Raw genomic sequence first — 18,879 nt, 5'->3', positions numbered from 1 at the left:
AGCCACAAGCATGAAAAAGTAGTGGGGGCAGAGACAGGCGGTGTCAGAAAATAACATTCGACCAGAAAAATCACATCAGCATTCTTTGCAGTCAGAACAAATGACATCAAATCGTTTTTTTTTTTTTTTTACTATCTGACATTTGTTTGTGCATCTGTTTGAGTTACAATCATAGCCTACCAGTCATCTGAGATTCTTGGTACAATTATTAGTCCAATGATGAGTGTAGACCAAATCAAACATGTCCCTTAATTTTTATTACAAACTTACTCTAAGCACAGCTCAACCCTTCTTATCAACCCAGATTTAACATATTTACAAAATAATAAATTGACACCATTAATATCTATCATTTTCAAAAGTGTACCACAGCAAATATTGCAATTTGAGTGCAAACACAACAGTACAATGTCTAAATTAAAAGCATGCCTTTTTATTTCTGCAATATATCCCAGTGGTGTTCATGTTTTATTGCAAAGGTAAGCACACCTTGCATGCTGCTTTACTTCAGGTATTACACAAGGCACTTTGAATTATCTCTCTCTCTCATAGACCGCAGAGGACATCATCCCACTGAGGCAAATTCAAAACAAACCACACAACCAACACACTACAGCTTTACCTTCAGTACATTCAAACTTTTCAAATATAATCATACGCTCATGTCAGTAAAAATCTTACCAGCTTGATATGTGTACACACCTGGCTGCTGAGCTATTTACTTATTCCATTGCTCTCATTTCAAACATATTAGAAATGTCCTCAAAATAAAAAACATTTAGATTTGGCAATAGCCATAAAAGTTACAAACTGACAAACAGGAGGGGAACCTGGAAGTCCCAATGATGTATATAAACAGGTCTATGTACTTTCTTCTAGCGTCATACAGGACTGTCTGGAGAACATGTATCATGATTAGAGGCCCCAGTGAGTGGCTGAACAACTACAATAGCATACCCTGCACTGGTGTTATAGAGTTGGGCTATTGGGCTTACAGACCTGGGAAACGTCTGTCGTGCCGCCTGGAGGACGCAGAAGGCAGACTGAATCGCTCTGTTCAGGACACTGAAGTAGCCCCTCTTGGAGGAGGTGCAACGCCGATTCTGTGACTCATGGGCCTTGGAATATGATATAGACCAGGGGTACCATCTTTTAGTAGTGCAATTGGTTGTGGGGGGATAACAACAACAGGGGGGCACAAGCAGCACAGTGCAGCAACTGAGTTGGGAGGGACAACTATACATCAGCGTGAGCATGGTGTGGCATGAGGGTAATATGGCAGATGGAGCTGGGAGGGTGCAGTTCCGGTACATTCAGTTTCTCTGAGATTTTGAGTGTTGGATGAGCCACTGCAGTGTGATATCTGGAAGGCAGGAGAGGCATGGGGGGGGGGGGGGCAGCGTGAGAAACAGGAGACAGCAGGTGAATGGGTGAAACAACGGACACCTATATAGCCACTTTGGGTGCACAGTGTTGTAGTGCTCTCTCCTTCAGCCTTCCACTGGGACACAAACGAGACCTGTCACCATCTTACTCACCCATGTTGTCTTTCTCTTTGCAGGAAACAGAGTAGCAGCAAATCTCTCTGTCTTGAATAGCTGCCAAGTTCCTGTAGAAAGGAAGAGTGGTAAAGGAAACTGATAACCTGCTAAAAACTGTTGAACTGGCCAGCAGAGGGAGCTGGTTCATTTTGAAAACCTGGATCATTTCTAATAGCAGTACGGTACAAGTGACCGAGAAAATAGAATGCAGTGTTTCTCAATGGAAAACGAGGGCCATGGTTCAGGAAGAACGACGCTTCTATATATAAAAATAAATAAAAATGACAAAAAAATAAATGTATAAATCTTAACTGCTCCTCCTCTAAAATAAAAACCATTAGCTCTTTGCTGATGTGAGATTAAGATAGACATGTTTAAAACCTCCAGCAAAGTAGCCCTTTATAAAATCAAACTTCATGTTCAAGAATGGTAACTGTAATCTTCCAAGATAGTTAAGGTCATAAATATATACACTACTGTTCAAACGTTTTGGGTCACTTAGACATTTTTGTCCATTAAAATAACGTCAAATAGATGGCCAGCATCCCGGAGTCGCCTCTTCACTGTTGACGTTGAGACTGGTATTTTGCAAGTGCTATTTAATGAAGCTGCCAGTTGAGGACTTTTGAGGCGTCTGTTTCTCAAACTTGACACTCTAATGTACTACTAGTCCTTTTGCACAGTTGTGCACCGGGGCCTCCCACTCATCTTTCTATTCTGGTTAGAGCCCGATGTTCTGTGAAGGGAGTAGTACACAGCGTTGTACGAGATCTTCAGTTTCTTGGCAATTTCTCGGATGTAAGCGCCTTCATTTCTCAGAACAAGAATAGCCTGACAAGTTTCAGAAGAAAGTACTTTGTTTCTGGCCATTTTGAGCCTGTAATCGAACACACAAATGCTGATGCTTCAGATACTCAACTAGTCTAAAAGGCCAGTTTTATTGCTTCTTTAAATCAGGACAACATTTTTCAGCTGTACTAACATAATTGCAAAAGGGTTTTCTAATGATCAATTAGTCTTTTAAAATGATATAATTGGATTAGCTAACACAACGTGCCATTGGAACACAGGAGTGATGGTTGCTGATTATGGGACTCTGTATTCCATTTTAAAAATCCAGCTACAATAGTCATTTACAACATTAACAATGTCTACACTGTATATCTGATCAATTTGATGTTATTTTAAATGGACAAAAAAAAGTGTTTTTCTTTCAAAAACAAGGACATTTCTTAATGACCCCAAACTTTTGAACAGTAGGGTAGATTTAAAAAAATAGAAAATGTGACCGAGTCATTGTGTGTGATATGAACGTCTTTCTCCTGCTACCACATTAGGGTACCCGTCTTGAAGTGAATAAGTGCATCCAAGGTCACAGCATGGAAGACAAATGAACAGCTCTTTTGTTTAAAAGTTAGGAGGCACAATGTATGCCTAAATCTAGTTGTTGCCATAATCTCTCGTGGAAAGAAACACTTTCCAGCCATTTGAACCATTTACTTTATCGTTCATATTTGTTTTATTTCATCCTTTACCTTTGCTGTATTATACCTTTTTGACTTCATCAATATCACTTGGAATTGGTTTAGTGAACTGCACTGTTGGTTAAGGGAAGTAAGCATTTCACGGTAAAGTCTACACTTGTTGTCTTCGGCGCATGTGACAAATAAAGTTTGATTTGAACACCCAGAAACTCTTGCTTTGTTATGCCATTCATCAACTGGAATCTGTGTGACAAACCTGGACGTTCTTTCTGTGCGAGTAATGAATTACATTTGAAATTGCAACAATAACAAAACTCTCAAGACTCTCAATTGGGGAAAAGTGTTTGAACTAGTCCTTGTAAAAGCATCTAAAGTAGTGGCCTTTTGAAATGTTAGTACCTAGCCACTACAGGCCCTAACTCGCAATGGCAAGGCAAAATGAGAGGGACTCTCCTGTCATTGTTTTAGATTTAGAGTTGTTAAACTACCTCCGCTCAGATGCATCACAGATTACTGCTGTGGGTTTACTGGTAGGGAACGACTCATACCAGTGCTGTAGTCGAGTCCCAAGTCCCCTGTACTCAAGTCCGAGTCACCAATGGTCAAGTCACGAGTCCATCAATTTATAATTAAGGTCTTATTATGCAATTGTTTCTAGTCGCCACAGAATGTCAGTATATCGCCACTCCCTCATGAAAACCCCCAACTAATTTACTATTGATCACTAACACAGTTCTACACTCAATACCTGTGTTTCAATACTTATTTATTACATAAAGGAATGATAAGTCAGGCTTTCAGGTACTTTTTTTTGTAATCGCTCACTGATTTGTCTTTTTATTGCAGTGAAAACTAAAAGTTAGACTTGATCGAACCTGGCTATGGAATGTAGGGGGAAAAGCGGAAGGGTAGAGCCTACTTTTCTATATTCAAGGGGAGAGAGAGAAAAATAGCTAGACTATTAAAACCTCAGGATGTAAGGTCTCCTTTTTAGAGGACCTGCATTGTTCTGGTACCAGTTCCGATCAACATTTTATCTTATAAAACGATCTGTGGATACGGTAGATCCAAATTGTTCCCACTGACACAGTAGTATTTCTTCTGAACATGTGACGTACGACGTGAAATCTGAAACCCCTTGAAGCTGGGATGTCCCTCCTACCATTTCATTCACTCTTCCGACTGTTCATCAACTCCTTGCTGAACCCTATATCACAGCCACGGACAAAGCACATTCCTGCAATTGTTACATCATAAGCAGGAGAGAGTCATTTCATCATGGTAGCACATTCAGAGATCGATTTATAGCCCTTAATCTAAAATCATTCAGATTTCAAACACAAAAAAAACACTGTCACAGAGGGACAGGATTACTATGAAATGAAAGGCGAGTTCAGGAAGCCAAGCTAGATCTCTGGCGTTCTAAGCAATACGAAGAAACGTATTGATCAAGAGAAACCATTCAAAAATAAGAAACTGTTCTCAAACACTAAACACACAAATATGTACATATTGTACAGTTAAGGAAGTTAGTCATTTTATAATTAGATTATGCTATATTTAGAAAGCATAGGTCTTATTCATAGTTTTGTTGAATAAGAAATGCACCATAAAATATTTCATATTTTTATAATTTGTACTCTGTACTTGAGCTTGTGTCCTCAAGTGAGATTTTAACCTTTCTTTGAGTATGTAGCATTACTAGTTATTGTTTATGGCCCTCTCATGATAAATTATACATTTTGGGGATGACGTAGATGACATTTGATGACGTAGATGACATTTAGATATATTTAACTGGTTAAACGCCATACGATTGTTTTCAATTTTGTAAAGCAGTAGGCTGGTGGCTAGGAGGAAGTAAATGTTGTTTGCACAATATGTAGCCTTTGATCGGCGGCGGAGTGGAGCATGCCTGCCTACAAACATTTCTTCCTTCCCCAGCAACTCACCAGCTGATGTAGGCTGTGTATGCCTGATTTGGCATGTCCTTTCCACTGCTAGAGGACAGAACCCTTGATGCTATGCACAACCCAGTGCTGCTAATATTCTGTGTAACATAGTAGCCCATCCAATCAAAGGGCAAATACCGAGAAGTCACGAGAAGGCATGTCTGAGTCATGGTAGAGTCCAAGTCATGAAAACAAAACAACAACAAAAAAACAACCAAAAAAATGTGGGACTTGAGTATTACAACACTGCTTAATAACTTCTCTTCATACTCACAGTTTTTCAATGAGCTGCTTCTCGTCTAGAGCACTGGGGAGATCTCTTTTGTTGCCAAGCACCAAAACCTAAAAAGCATAACAGTTTAGATCTTGTGTGGCAGAAATGTCTGCTGACTGATCATAAAGAAACTCCCTCATTTACATGTGTTCGTAGCAGTTTCTGGAGTGTAGGCCTACTTACAGGAATTCCTTGCAACTGAGGCTTGTCTAACAAATTGTGTAGCTCATTTCTGGAAGCTTCCACCTTCTCATGGTCTGCTGCATCCACCATATATCTAAAAAATAATAATAATAATTAAACAGGTCACAAGTTTACAATTGCATCAAAAATCTAAAAGAGCAAGTGTTGTGCATATTGAAAAGGAATGGAAGTGTACAAAACATGCCCATCACAATGTTCGAACACCGACTTGTAGCCACTGAACTAACCCTAACAGAACAATCCATCTTCAGCATTTCTGTCCTCTTCCCGCATTTCAAGTTGTACCCATGCAGACTGACATGAATGGCCAAACTCAGATACTCACACAATTGCGTTAACTCCCCGACAGTAGCGCTCCCACATGCTCCTGAACCTCGGCTGCCCTCCTATATCCCAGACCTGGGAAAAACAGAAGAACGAAAATTAGCTTAGGTATTTTCATTTCTTCATGCAGTCGGTATAATTGTCACTGCGGAACATTACAGTAACCGACACACTGTAGTGACTGAAGACCTACCTTGATGGTAACGTTGCCTTTTGTGACCTTCCTCATGTTGAATCCGACTGTTGGGATCATGTCTTCACTAAATTGCCCAGACTGAGAAAGAAGAGAAGGCCATCGATAAATTTTTAGATGTACAAGCTGGGCTGACATAAACAAACAGAAAATCTAGGTCAAATTGCATGTGATGTCATATGGAATTGCCACTATACTTACTAAGAATGTCAGACAAACCTAGACCTCATTGTAGTTTACTAGATTTTGCACATTTCCAGTTATTCCATTTGAGAAAATAGATAATCACGTGCAAAAGGTTCATGGTAGTTTCACAAGTTCCATTAAGCCTGAAGGCATGTGAAGGTCACAGACTAGATCAGGAGAGGGGACTGAACTTGGGAAACACTGCTCTAGAATTACGAGGTCTGGAGCTTGCTGCTTCTATTCTACCTGATAATTAAATTGCACCCCCCAAAAAAGCTGTGGAACCGACTTCGAAATCCAAAGTTGGCTGAGGGCTCTAGAGGAAATATGTTTGGCATGCAGACCCAATCTTCTATAATAATTCTAAGATCACTGAAAATTGTGTATTTTTAGCCAACCCTAAATCACAGGCTACACTCTTGACGATAGGGCAGGGAAATAATTTCAGTCATTCTGATGTCTGCCCTCTTCCCCGTCTGTGTAATCCAAACAGTATCTCAGCAAGAAATAGGCCGATGCTTTGTCTAGCGTATATACAGTATGCAACTGCACATGACTTAGTCACTTGACTAGGGATAAGAGGAAGTGGGTGCAAAAGGTCTCATGACTGAAGCCGAGCTGGAACCACCACCCACATCCTACTCCTTTTTACTCAAGTCAAACAGATTACAACCAACCACGTGGGCACTTCCCTATCAACGGCAAGTATCTCATTCACTACAGCACTGGTGGAAGAGTTAGGGTAAGTGTACATATTAAGCCCATGTACCCATTAAACCCACTTCAATCTTTGGATTCAAAAGACAAAAATAAACACTTTCTGCTATTTAATGTTTTAACCAGTTAATTTAGTTGTATCCATACCAGATTTTCATTCTAAGCCAATCAGATGCTTTATTATTAAGGTTATTGACAGTTGCGTAAGTTCCTACTATTGGCCAATTTCAAAACTGCAAAAAATATTTGTATGGGGCAACTCAGACATTTTTCAGATATTTGTAGCATCTTCTCAGATAAGTGATCTGGCTTAATGTAAAATTACGAGATTCCTGTATTGACATATGCACATGATAGTACTTAATACCCATCTAGTATGCCATTTCTTGCCAACTGAAAATGTGTTTTTCATGCTAACAGTACCACATGTCAGTCAATACAGTGGCAACATAACTGGTGAACCACAAAAATATAATAGATCAAGCATTCACAGCTAACATTTAATGCAATTTGTCTTATATTACTGTTAAATGAACCTTGCATTGTGATAAATAGATGTTTTCTTTTGTCAATTTTACATCTCTATCAGATGGAAAAAGTAGCACCCTCTATACAGAATGTAAATAAATGAATATTGTTCAATATTATCAACACTAACTTTGCAGTAGTATAGTGTATATTTACATCCCAGACCATTGGTTTCCAAATAGAGGAAACTTTTCAAAAAATATTTTAACATAATTCATTGCAATCATCCAATTAAGCCCAGTATGCATTGAAACATGGAGATTGTGTTTTCTTCAGATTTAAGTTGATTAAAATACTCAAACTACCATTATGCATATCATGCATCTAGCCATGGTTCCTTTACAAAAACTGAAAGCCTCTGTAGTCTCTCCAAGATGTATGGAGTGGACAGGTAGTCATTGATACAGAGAGATAAGAATAAGATCAAGGTTGAAGGATATCAAGGATAGAAGACCTACAAGTAGTGGTAAAAAAAAAGAACAAATGAGGGACGAGAAAATTGACTACTCATGCAGTTAGGGACAGGACATTGTCATATTGTTGTCCCTCATTCGTCTAGGTTTTTCAAATTTTTTTGGTCCAACAGTAGAGAGGGAGATTTTAAAAACATCTTCAGACAGACTTTAGGAAGACAAGTTGAACTACACTGAACAAAAATAAACGCAACATGTAAAAGGTGTTGGTCACATGTTTCATGAGATCCCAGACATTTTCCACATGCACAAAAAGCTTCAAATTTTACACACAAAATGTGTTTACATCCCTATTAGTGAGAATTTCTCCTTTGCCAAGATAATCCATCCACCTGACAGGTGTGGCACATCAAGAAGCTAATTAAATAGCATGATCATTACACAGGTGCACCTTATGCTGGGGACAATGAAAGGCAACTCTAAAAGGTGTAGTTGTGTCACAGGACAATGCCACAGATGTCGCAAGTTGAGGGAGCGTACATTTGGCATGCTGACTGCAGGTATGACCCCCAGAGCTGTTGCCAGAGAATTAAATGCTAATTTCTCTACCATAAACCACCTCCATCATTTTAGAGTATTTGGCCAAAAGGCCTCAAAACCGCAGGCAAAATTTAACCACGCCAGCCCAGGACCTCCACTTCAGGCTTCATCACCTGTGGGATCGTCTGAGACCAGCCACCCGGACAGCTGATGAAACTGAGGAGTATTTCTGTCTCTAATAAAGCCCTTGTGGGGAAAAACTCATTCTGACCGGCTGGGCCTTGTTCCCCAGTGGGTGGGCCTATGCCCTCCAAGGCCCACCCATGGCTGCGCCCCTGCCCAGTCATGTGAAATCAATAGATTAGGGCCTCATGAAATTATTTCAATTGACTGATTTCCTTATATGAACTATAACTCAGAAAAAAACATTAATTTTGGTTCAGTATAATTAACAAGAATAGGAGTACAGCAAATGTAAATCAGCTTTCAGAAAAGTAATTAAAAGATGTTTGTGCATGGCGTCTTATCCACAGAGGGCCAGCGCAGGTGAAGGTTTTTGTTCTAACCAAGCAGTAACACACACGATTCAACAAATGAACATGCCATTGAAGTCTATGATTAGTTTAAGGTATGTACTAGTTGGCAAGAACAAAATCCTAGCCCCAAATTATCTTTGCGGACACCCCGTTATGAATACTTCTTACAGGATGAATAGTAATAATCAATTGATTTTAATAATAATATCTCCACAGTTGAAGTTTACACACACTTAGGTTGGAGTCATTAAAACTCATTTTTCAATCACTCCACAAATATCTTGTTAACAAACTATAATATTGGCAAGTTGGTTAGGACATCTACATTGTGCATGACAAGTAACTTTTCCAAAATTGTTTACAGACAGATTATTTTACTTATCAGTCACTGCATCACAATTCCAGTGGGTCAGAAGTTTACATACACTAAATTGACTGTGCCTTTAAACAGCTTGGAAAATTCCAGAAAATGATGTCATGGCTTTAGAAGCTTCTGGTAGGCTAATTGACATCATTTAAGTCAATTGGAGGTGTACCTATGGATTTATTTCAAGGCCTACCTTCAAACTCAGTGCCTCTTTGCTTGACATCATGGGAAAATCAAAAGAAATCAGCCCAAAAAAATTGTAGACCTCCACAAGTCTGGTTCATCCTTGGAAGCAGTTTCCAAATGCCTGAAGGTACCACGTTCATCTGTACAAACAATAGTATGCAAGTATAAACACCATGGGACCACGGAGCCGTCATACCTCCTAAAGATGAACATACTTTGGTGCGAAAAGTGAAAATCAATCGAAGAACAACAGCGAAGGACCTTATGAAGATGCTGGAGGAAACAGGTACAAAAGTATCTAAACTCAGCAAAAAAAGAAACATCCTTTCACTGTCAACTGCGTTTTACACTTAACAAGTGTAAATATTTGTAGGAACATAACAAGATTCAACAACTGAAACAAACTCAACAAGTTTCACAGACATGTGACTACCAAAAATGGATTAATGTGTCCCTGAACAAAGAGGGGGATCAAAATCTAAAGTAACAGTCAGTATCTGGTTTGGCCACCAGCTGCATTAAGTACTGCAGTGCATCTCCTCCTCATGGACTGCAACAGATTTCCACCAAAGCACATGCAAGTTCCCGGACATTTCTGGGGGGGACTGGCCCTCGCCCTCACGAACCGATCCAATAGGTCCCAGACATACTTCATGGGATTGAGATCTGGGCTCTTCGCTGGCCATGGCAGAACACTGACATTCCTGTCTTGCAGGAAATCACGCACAGAACGAGCAGTATGGCTGGTGGCATTGTCATGCTGGAGGGTCATGTCAGGATGAGCCTGTAGGAAGGGTACCACATGAGGGAGGAAGATGTCTTCCCTGTAATGCACAGCGTTGAGATTGCCTGCAATGACAACAAGCTCAGTCAGATGATGCTGTGACCACGCCCCTACCATGACGAACCCTCCACCTCCACCGCTCCAGAGTAGAGGCCTCGGTGTAACGCCAGTTCCTTCGACGATAAACGCAAATCTGACCATCACCCTTGGTGAAACAAAACCGCAAATCGTCAGTGAAGAACACTTTTTGCCAGTCCTGTCTGGTCCAGCAATGGTGGGTTTGTGCCCATAGGCGACGTTGTTGCCAGTGATGTCTGGTGAGGACCTGCCTTACAACAGGCCTACAAGCTCTCAGTCCAGCCTCTCTCAGCCTATTGCGGACAGTTGTGTGTTCCTGGTATAACTTGGGCAGTTGTTGTTACCATCCTGTACCTGTACCGCAGGTGTGATGTTCAGATGTACCGATCCTGTGCAGGTGTTGTTACACGTGGTCTGCAACTGCGAGGACGATCAGCTGTCCATCATGTCTCCCTGTAGCGCTGTGTTAGGCGTCTCACAGTACGGACATTGCAATTTATTGCCCTGGCCACATCTGCAGTCCTCATGCCTCCTTGCAGCATGCCTAAGGCACGTTCACAGATGAGCAGGGGCCCTGGGGATCTTTCATTTTGGTGTTTTTCAGAGTCAGTAGAAAGGCCTCTTTAGTGTCCTAAGTTTTCATAACTGTAACCTTAATTGCCTATCGTCTGTAAGCTTAATTGCCTATCGTCTGTAGTGTCTTAATGACTTTTCCACAGGTTCATTAATTGTTTATGGTTCATTGAACAAGCATGGGAAACAGCATTTAAACCCTTTACAATGAAGATCTGTGAAGTTATTTGGATTTTTACAAATTTTCTTTGAAAGACAGGGTCCTGAAAAGGGGACTTTTTTTTTTTGCTGAGTTTATATCCACAGTAAAACAAGTCCTATATTGACATAACCTGAAAGGCCGCTCAGAAAAGAAGACACTGCTCAAAAACCTCCATAAAAAAAGCCAGACTACAGTTTGCAACTGCAGATAGGGAAAAATATCATACTTTTTGGAGAAATGTCCTCTGGTCTGATGAAACAAAAATAGAACTGATTGGCCATAATGAGCATTGTTATGTTTGGAGGCTTGCAAGCCAAAGAACCCCATCCCAACCGTGAAGCACGGGGTGGCAGCATCATGTTGTGCTTTGCTGCAGGAGGGACTGGTGCACTTCACAAAATATATGGCATCATGAGGAAGGAAATTTATGTGGATATATTGAAGCAACATCTCAAGACATCATCTCAAGACATCAGTCCGGAAGATAAAGCTTACTTCCAAAGTTGTGGCAAAATGGCTTAAGGACAACAAAGTCTAGGTATTGGAGTGGCCATCACAAAGCTCTGAGCTCAATCCAATCAAATTTCCGGGCAGAACTGAAAAAGTGTGTGCGAGCAAGGAGGCCTACAAACCTGACTCAGTTACACCAGCTCTGTCAGGAGGAATGGGCCAAAATTCACCCAACTTATTGTGGGGAACTTGTGGAAGGCTACCCGAAACGTTTGACCCAAGTTAAACAACTTAAAGGCAACACTACCAAATACTAATTGAGTGTATGTAAACTTCTGACCCACTGGGAACGTGATGAAAGAAATAAAAGCTTAAATAAAATCACTAGTATTATTCTGACATTTCACATTCTTAAAATAAAGTGGCAATCCTAACTGACCTGAGACTGAGAATTTTTAAATGTCAGGAATTGTGAAACTGAGTTTAAAATCTATTTGGCTAAGGTGTATGTAAACTTCTGACTTCAACTGTATGTTAGAAATGTCTAAACTTAGATTTTGGTGGGCTTAATATGTATACCTACCCTACTCGTTTTACATCCTATAAGACATACCTGGAATTATAGGCTACCTGGAAGCTTTAAGTATCAAATCCTGATCCATTTCTGATATCTTTGTTAGCAATGACAGTAGAAAAAGAGATTGTGTTAGTGTTGAGGCAAGCATGCTGCTGAAGGGAGTCAGAGCATGGCATAGGTCATCAACTTCATTCTGTTCTGTTGGAACTGTTCTATTAGACCTACAACTGCCTTTCACAATCTTTTGATCAGCTAGTGTCTTTCGGTCTTTGATCTTGCACATCCAAACTGCTGCTATGCCAATAAGAAAGGATCACAATTTCAAAAGAATCTGGACAAAGGATCACCATTTTCTGCTTTTGAGAAATCATAGTTGCAACACTAGTGACTGCGTAAGAGGCCCTGTCCTGCTTGTTTTACCAACAACTGGTGAGAAGACAGCTTTGAGTCAAAGGGAGCAAAGACAACGACACTGTGGCAGTAGGGGGACCCCGCCAACTCTGGACCATATCCTTGCTTCCTGAACCCAGTTATACCTGTCCATGTCAGGACTAATTATGTATATTTGACTGCAGAAAGTATTCATACCCCTTATTCCATATTTGTTGTTACAGCCTGAATTCAAAATGGATTAAATAGAAATCAGAAATCTCATTTACACAGCACCCTTAGCTGCGATTACAGCTTTGAGTCATTTTAGGTGTGTATCAGCTTTGCTCATCTGGATTTGGAGATTTTCTCCCATTCTTCCTTGTAGATTTTCTCAAGCTCTGTTTAAGTTAGATGGGGAGCAGTGGTGAACAGCAATCCCCAAGTCTTTCCACAGATTTACAATGGGATTCAAGTCTGGGCTTTGGCTGTGCCACTCAAGGCCTTTCACTTAGGGTTGGGCTTTATACAGTTTTTTTTACTATATAACGGTATTGATGCGTGGACCGATTACTTTCGCTTCCATAACGGTATTTGAAGGTTTGGTTTGTTAAATGTGATACGCAACACAGGCAGGTGTAATGTCAGTTTTTAGAGTTTACTCTGTATGCTACTTGAGTCTTCTTTCTACCTCCGCCTGCTGAAGGCCGCTTCCCACACCAAGCCCTGCACCGTCACTCTAGGCGAGAGCAGTTGCTCGACCATGGAGTCATGAACACTTTCTTGCTATTCACGCTGCAGTCTCCATGGTCAACATGCTGGTGAAAACTATGCTGTCTTTCCACAATTACACTATTTCCTTGTTTATCTTACTGTCTGCAATCTACTGTCTGCAAGTTTGTCTTTTCTTAGCAAGTTGTGACTAAATTAAATCTTATTAGCTGCTAATGCTAATCTCTAGTTAGTACATTTAGCAAGCTAGTTAGACAGCTAAGAGTCAGAGCACAAGTAGATAGCTAATACAGCCTGGTACCCCTAGATAAGCATATTGTTTGTGTAACGTTATCTGAGAGAGGAATAGGTATAACATGAATGTTGGTTAGCTACATGAGGTAAGAAAAACATGGAATGTAACACTAATTAGGGTCACCTGGAAACATTGACAAACACTATGGTTCCTACCTTGTCAATATTTCCTTCCTGGTTTATTCATTATCATGTCAAACAACAATGATTTCAAGGTGACGCACACTATATTAAAACTATATAACTAAAATAATAATAATTATACTCACATGATTCCAACAGTTTTGCCCATATCATGCAGCCCTGCGTGGCACAAGTGTGGAAATACCTAAGTGCAGGAAATGCAGAAATGTACAAAAATGCCGATTTACATTTCTTGTTGTTTAAAGTTGGATTAAAATAGTATATAAATCAGAATGGAGAAAGCCCAATTGAAATAGTGTATAATTTGTGTTGTCACCCTAGGTTCATGAACTAGTGAAAGCATATTTAAAACTTGTATTAATCAAAAACGTATATTTAAAACATATTTTGGCCATAACGTCCAGCCCTACTTTTACATTCTTGTTCTGAAGCCATTCCAGCATTGTTTTGGCTGTATGCTTGGGGTCATTGTCCTGTTGGAATGTAAATCTTCGCCCCCAGTTGAAGGTCGTTTGCAGTCGGAAGCAGGTTCTCATCAAGAGTTTGCCTGTATTTGGCTCCATTCATGGTTCCCTCTATCCTTACCAGTCTCCCAGTCCCTGCTACTGGAAAGCATCCCCATAGCATGATGCTGCCACCACCATGCTTCACAGTAAAGATGGTGTTAGAAAGGTGATGAGCTGTGCTTGTTTTTTTCTCCAGACATGGCACTTCACATTATCTCATCAGACCACAGAATATTTTGCCTTATGCTCAGAGTCTTTGCGGGTTTTTTTTGCAAATTCCAGGCGTTCTCAGGAGTTGCTTCAATCTGGCTACTCTCCCATAAAGCCCAGATTGGTGAAGTGCTGTAGAAACTATTGTTTTTCTGGTAGGTTCTCCCATCTAAGCCAAGGAACTCTGTAGTCATTGGGTTCTTGGTCACCTCCCTGACCAAGATCCTTCTTGCCCGGTTGCTCAGTTTGTTGGGACGGCCAGCTCTAGACAGTTCCATATTTTTTAAATGTCCCAATGATGGAGACCACTGTGCTCTCGGACACTTAACAGTCTAGAAAAAAATTACACTTCCCCAGATATTGCTCATCACAATTTTTCCTTGGACCTCATGGTCTCGTTTCTGATCTGACACTGTCAACTTTGGGACCTTATATAGACAGGTGTGTTTCTTTATAAAAGCGTGTCTAACCAATTGAATGGGTCACAGCTGGTCTCCAATCAAGTTGTAGCGACATCAAGGATGATCAAAGGAAATTGGATACACCTGAGCTCAATTTGGAGTGTCATAGCAAAGGGCTGTAAATACTTCTGTAAATGAGATTTCTGTAACTCATTTTCAATACATTTGCAAAAGAATTGTGTTTTCACTGTCATTATGCGGTATTGTGTGGAGCGGGGTTACCTTTATTAAAATGTGGTTCCAGACATTTTAATTTACTGGACATTTGAGAAATTGACCATGCCCATATGCATTGGGTGTGTAACCTGATGAGTGTGTCCACCCGCGGTGCTCAGAATGAAAAAAAAAAATCACATTTAGATGATGGTAAGTCTAGAACGCAATGACTTGTGTCCTTAACATGCACTTTGAAGATGTTACTGTCCACATTAACTTTTCCTCAGCCAATAAGACAATTAACGAACAGCGAAATCACTAGAGTATGCATAGACGGAGCATGAGTTTCAAGTTTGGGGAAGCAAATGTTAACCATAAAAATTCACCTTTATAATAAAGCATTCCATCCATCATCACATTTGCAGAAATGTGTAAGATAGCCCACTACTCATAATTTAGGTTAATAATATAAACCTCAAATCACTGTTGGCAATAGAAAACTGTTCATTGCATGGCTGAGTGTGTATAGTGTAGGAAATTGCCCCAAAACAAACTTAAGTGGCACTGACCCAACATCAGGGCATACAATTTCCTTTTTGGTCCACCAGCCCCTATGGCAGGAAGATTACTTTTTACCAAAATATTTTAGTTGTGCTACAATTACATCAACACACAAAAAAACTGATCAGCATGATTTGTTATGTTTCTGCCTGTGAGACTGAGTATGACTAGTGGAAGCGTTGCCTTCTCTTCCATATCAGATGAAACTCAAACATAGAAAACAACCTTGTGTAGATCTCAGGAAGAGAAGATACTGCTTTTGCAACAGCTAATGGTGATCCTAATAAAACAAACAAAAAAATAGCTTGTGAACTAAATTTATATTTCCAAGAAACACAAGGACAAAGTCTCACTTCAGTAAGCTTTCGTGTCAAGTAAATTAGACCAACTTTTATACCTGTGGGCGGCGCTTCTAAAAATGAATCTTTCACTTAGCTCTTCAGACGCACAGCCCCCAGCCAGGCAGTGTTGCAGCACGTGCTGGAATAGGCTATATAGGATTCATAGTTCTTTGACTTTGTGTGATTAATTTACAAGCTATGAAACAAAGCGGAAGAAATAATTTGAAAACATCTACTGCAGCATTTATTTACTATAAAATGTGATCATACTTGACTATTTTTATTGACAAATGCAAGTGAAATGCTGGCAATTGGCAGGTGTTCAATTTATCAATCATATTTTCTACTTTTTTTGTGGCAAAAAAACAGCTAATGGGAACTCTGGTGTGTAGATGGGTGAGAGAAAAAAATCAATTTAATCTATTTTGTATGCAGGCTGTAACATAATGTGAAATAAGTCAGGGGGTATTTATACTTTCTGAAGGCACTGTAGAAAACCCTGGATTGTTGATGCTACCACCGGTCCTCATATTGGCAATTCCTCCTCATAGGAATGAATGGAATTCTACAGTAATTCAATCAAATGTTTCAAGGACAAAATTAGGTATTTTAGTATTTGTTTGTTGAAGTGGGGACAGTAAGATTAGTATTAAAAAAAATACTTTAAAAAGGTAGATATGACATACAGTACCAGTCAAATGTTGGGACAGATACTCATTCAAATTTTCCACATTGACTGACCTTCAAGTCTTAAAGTAATCATGGACTGTTGTTTCTCTTTGCTTATTTGAGCTGTTCTTGTCATAATATGGATTCGGTCTTTTACCAAATAGGGCTATCTTCTGTATACCACCTCCACCTTGTTAATTTGTGGAATTTCTCTCCTTCTTAACTTCTAACAAGGCACACCTGCTCATTTAAATGCATTCCAGGTGACTACCTCATGAAGCTAGTTGAGAGAATGCCAGGAGTGGGCAAAGCTGTCATCAAGGTAAAGGGTGGCTACTTTTGGTTACTACATGATTCCATATGTGTTATTTCATAGTTTGATGTATTCACTGTTTTTCAACAATGTAGAAAATAGTAAAAAATTAAGAAAAACCCTGGAATGAGTAGGTGTGTCCTAACATATGACTGGTACTATAGATGCAGAAAGTAAACAGCATTGTGGGTCAATTTCTGCAACAACTAAGAGTGTTGAAGGGCCACACTTCTCCGTTGTTTAGGTCGGATACAGCCTCAGAGGCCCTGTCACAGCCTCAGAGGCCGTGTGGTCTGCACAATGTAGCCGAGTTTCTCAACTCCACGGTGTACATCAATGGGAAATCCACCTCTGTACAATGATGCCACCACAATAAATATCATCATCTGAAATCTACTGTAGTTCAAAACAACTGGGAACTCGGAAAAAATCATTTAGAACTGTCATCCAACTCGGAATTCCAACTTGGTAACTCGGGCTACTTTCTAGAGCTCCGACTTTCTGACAAGACACATTACTGACGTCATGGTTTGACCACCTATTTTCCGAGGTCCCAGTTGTTTTGAACGCGGCATAACACATGACAGTCTGTGATGACCAACAATTGGGCCTACTCTCTGGGAAGATAAGGGCTAGGCAGCTAACCAAGTTGTAAACATGAAAGTTGACAGCTAACGTGGCTAGCTAGTTAATCCAGATGTTTTAGAAAGAAACCTAGTCTAGGGAGAAAAACATGATCTGTACTGTAGCCAAATTCCAATAAAGTGGTTAGCCAGCTAACGTAGTCCTCTGCTTCTAATCGCCATCAAACCACACAAATATCAACATACATATAACGTTAGCTAACTAGCTAGTTACCGGCTATAGCTAGCTAACCTTACAAACTAGTACAGTAAATTTAAAGTATACTAATTAGCTATGCTTAATTGTACGTTAACGGTGGCGAACTTTACGATACTAGCTAAGTTGATATTGCATATCGCTAGCTAGTGCTAACATTAGCTAGCACAGCAGCACAATAAAAAACTTACAGCTATCACATTAACAAATGTCGTTTTCCCCGAGTATTGAAGTCCAACCAGGGTTAACTCCATCTCCTCTTTCCAAAAGAGGGACTTAAACCAGTCCAAAAGCCGGTTTATAAGTGTCAGCATCTTGAATTTGATATTCCCACTCAACTTCGGCAGAAAGCTGGCAGTGGGAGGATTCGATTATGCTGAGCGGTGGGGCACCGGGCGTAAGCGGGGAGGGAAGAGTGCCCTTCTCATTTTGTCAACAAGGCAGCATGGTGCGCTGTACAGAAACATATAGCTCTTTTCCAGAAAGTAAATGTTAGAATGTTCTATTTTTCATTCATAAGGCTGATACAGCGTTTTTATCAAAAGCAATCACTTTTCGTGGGAAAACACAGAATTCTACTAATTACTTATTATATGGTATATTAGCGATCACACAATGTAATGGAAACATGATTCTCCCAAAACATTTTTTTTTTTAAATAAATCAAACAACTTTTCTGTTTAAAAAAAACAAATAAATAAAACAGATATAATTGCTACACAGGCTCAAGGGGAACCTGAGAGGGCAGGTCTACCCAGCCACAATATTGTCCAGTTTCTTTGACTTATTTGAGACTTGTGCTGTACAGTTTATAACTGTGGAAATGAATGCAACAAAATCCACCCTTTTAACACACAAGGTATATTTTGTCTGGCAGCAAACATTTACTACAGACTGTTATGTTTCCAGTACCATCTCTTCACTAGCTTCACTTGTTTTCTCATTTCTATTAATCATCTCCACATAGGATATTCAATTGACCACTCTAACTTTTGCCACCTCAATTTCCTTTGCAGGGCACCCCAGGAACTCCGGATAATTGATCCCCACTCTGTTCGTCTGCACACATTTGAAACATGGCCAAATCCTTTACAAATCTTACTCTGCTTTGGTTTTGGGACGAAAGCTTTTACGGCGTATCTTACATAGCCAAGCTTCACATGCAGATATTCAC

General features: G+C 39.9%; 1 protein-coding gene across 1 annotated transcript; it reads right to left on the bottom strand.

The window, feature by feature from the left end:
* Positions 1 to 235: 235 nt before the first annotated feature.
* On the bottom strand, positions 236 to 18,095 carry LOC135542241 (ADP-ribosylation factor-like protein 8B-A). Its single transcript, XM_064969060.1, has 7 exons — positions 17,897 to 18,095; positions 5,973 to 6,053; positions 5,781 to 5,854; positions 5,435 to 5,528; positions 5,252 to 5,319; positions 1,539 to 1,609; positions 236 to 1,363 (listed from the first exon to the last, which is right to left on the bottom strand). The coding sequence occupies exons 1-7, from the start codon at positions 18,017 to 18,019 to the stop codon at positions 1,314 to 1,316; spliced, it is 561 nt and encodes a 186-aa protein (XP_064825132.1). The 5' UTR covers positions 18,020 to 18,095; the 3' UTR covers positions 236 to 1,313.
* Between the last annotated feature and the right edge of the window lie 784 nt (positions 18,096 to 18,879).

Source organism: Oncorhynchus masou, chromosome 6 (genome assembly GCF_036934945.1).
Source record: "Oncorhynchus masou masou isolate Uvic2021 chromosome 6, UVic_Omas_1.1, whole genome shotgun sequence".
Lineage (NCBI taxonomy): Eukaryota > Metazoa > Chordata > Actinopteri > Salmoniformes > Salmonidae > Oncorhynchus > Oncorhynchus masou.
The sequence above is the reverse complement of the archived record's forward strand: the minus strand, read 5'-3'. Positions and strand labels throughout refer to the sequence as shown.

What these genes read in the sequence shown, in the direction of transcription:
- LOC135542241 (XM_064969060.1), bottom strand. Translation starts at nt 18,019, where the DNA reads ATGCTGACACTTATAAACCGGCTTTTGGACTGGTTTAAGTCCCTCTTT. An exon ending in CATTTGTTAATGTGATAGCT is followed by an intron (nt 6,054 to 17,896) that starts GTAAGTTTTTTA and finishes CTTCTTTCTCAG; the next exon opens with TCTGGGCAATTTAGTGAAGA. An exon ending in CAAAGAGAAAGACAACATGG is followed by an intron (nt 1,364 to 1,538) that starts GTGAGTAAGATG and finishes CCTGCCTTCCAG; the next exon opens with ATATCACACTGCAGTGGCTC.